The sequence below is a fragment of the Emydura macquarii genome, unplaced genomic scaffold (genome assembly GCF_026122565.2).
Source record: "Emydura macquarii macquarii isolate MOO-44397 ecotype Brisbane River unplaced genomic scaffold, CSIRO-AGI_Emac_v2 contig_2325, whole genome shotgun sequence".
Taxonomy (NCBI): Eukaryota; Metazoa; Chordata; order Testudines; family Chelidae; genus Emydura; species Emydura macquarii.
The window spans coordinates 241,532-243,497 of record NW_027132462.1 but is presented as its reverse complement, the minus strand read 5'-3'; the positions used below and the strand labels follow the sequence as shown (position 1 = coordinate 243,497).

The 1,966-nt window shown below is 45.0% G+C and overlaps 1 protein-coding gene across 1 annotated transcript; it reads left to right on the top strand.

Annotated features, from left to right (window-relative positions):
• The first annotated feature begins 348 nt into the window (after positions 1-348).
• On the top strand, positions 349-1,284 carry LOC137161581 (olfactory receptor 51G2-like). Its single transcript, XM_067560962.1, has one exon. The coding sequence runs from the start codon at positions 349-351 to the stop codon at positions 1,282-1,284; it is 936 nt and encodes a 311-aa protein (XP_067417063.1).
• Positions 1,285-1,966: the final 682 nt, after the last annotated feature.

Here is a 1,966-nt window from a genome sequence, read left to right as displayed (position 1 = left end):
TATAAACCTTTCTGATTTACACCAAAAAAATTGTCTAACTAGTGCGTGTCTGGAGGAAACTTTCTCTGGGAGAAGGTTATCACACAACTCTCTATTGCAGTGCTTCTTCTACCTTCCTCGGAAGCACTTGGTACTGGCCAATGGATACTGGGTTAGATGAACTACGGGTCTGATCTAGTTTGTCTATGCCTATTTTCCTATTGCTGGTGTAAATCCAAGACTGTATTTGCTCATCTTCTGTCACTGCACTGAGAGCAGAATGATGTTTCATTAAATATCATCTAGTCTCCTCTTATTTTTCCTTTCAGGAAGTGAAGTTCAAAAATCCTCGGTCCTGCCCAGTGCATCATGTCAGCTGTCAATGACACCAAATTCCAACCTGCTGTGTTCTTTCTCACCGCAATATTTGGACAGGAAAAAGTCCATGTCTGGATTTCTGTCCCCGTCTTCTTAATATATGTTACTTCAATATTAGGAAATTCATTCATTCTGTTCATTATAAAAACAGATCCAGCCCTCCATGAGCCCATGTACCTTTTCCTTTCCATGTTGGCCATCACAGACGTTGGCTTAATGATATCCACCATGCCAGCAACACTGGGTATATTGTGGTTTAACTCTATGGAAATCAGCCACGATGCCTGTTTTGCCCAGCTGTTCTTCATCCACTCATTTACATATATTGAATCCTCTCTGCTCTTGTGCATGGCCTTTGACCGCTTTGTTGCAATCTGTGACCCACTGAGATATGCTTCCATCTTAACAAGGGCCAGAATAGCCAAGATGGGACTGGTGTCTCTGGTAAGAGGGGTGGTCCTAGCATTCCCATACCCCATTCTCCTGAAACACTACCGATACTGCAAAGCCAACATCCTCTCCAATTCCTACTGCCTGCACCAGGAGGTCATGACGATGGCTTGTTCTGATATCAGAGTCAACATCATCTATGGCTTCTTTGTAACAGTCTCTTCAGCGGGGTTGGACTTCCTGCTCATCCTCCTATCTTATGTGATGATCCTCAAAACAGTGCTGAGCATTGCGTCCCACGTGAAGCGTCTCAAGGCCCTGAACACCTGCGTCTCCCATGTCTGCATCGTCCTGCTTTCCTACATACCAGGGCTTGGCTTGGCTGTTATATACAGATTCGTGAAGAGCTCTTCTCCCTTGGTTCAGAATGTCCTGGGCAACATCCATTTGTTGATCCCTCCCCTGATGAATCCAATCATATACAGTGTGAAAACTAAAGCTATTCGTGCAAGGATAATTAGGGTGTTTGTAAAGTGAAGGGTCCTTTTGCCATCCAGCTCCACCGCTGGTAACAGAGCTGCGAAGGGAGAGGACAGCACCTTGGGGGAATGAGACTGAGTCAGGCAGCATTTACAATGACTGCGTTTGTGTACAGCCAGGGGATCGATGGGATGTTATTGCATAAAGAGCTGTATCAGTGTCAGCTCACACCTCCGAATTTCTGTCGATACAGTCAGTACAGAGAAGGAACGTGGATGTTTTGTCCCATTGTCCATAACCTGTCTCTGTTCTGTCTCTGGTAAAACACCCAGGGCCATGAGAAAAGCTGCAGAGCTGTTTTACAGTCACAGTCCTGGCCCTTCCTGAGCACTCTGGGTCCTGTGCGATCCATGAGAATGGTACCAGCAGTGAAATCCAGTGGGATCAGTCAACCCCTTAAAGATCCTGGAACTTTTGGAGCTGTCAGAGGCCTAGTAGAGGGATAGTAGAAAAAACACAGTCTTCCCTTCTGTTTGGGTGGGCAAGGAAAAGACCTTTATTACAAGGTAATTACCTGGGGCAACAGCTTCAGCTGAACTGGGCCCCTGATCTGCGTCGTGTGGGGTTTTTTATAAAGACTTATTACCAAGTCATTGTTATACAGCAAAAAGCATTAAAATACGTAAAAAGAAGAAATAATGGTAAGTTTGCACAAACAGTGTCATGTATACAAGGAACT

What these genes read in the sequence shown, in the direction of transcription:
- LOC137161581 (XM_067560962.1), top strand. Translation starts at nt 349, where the DNA reads ATGTCAGCTGTCAATGACACCAAATTCCAACCTGCTGTGTTCTTTCTC.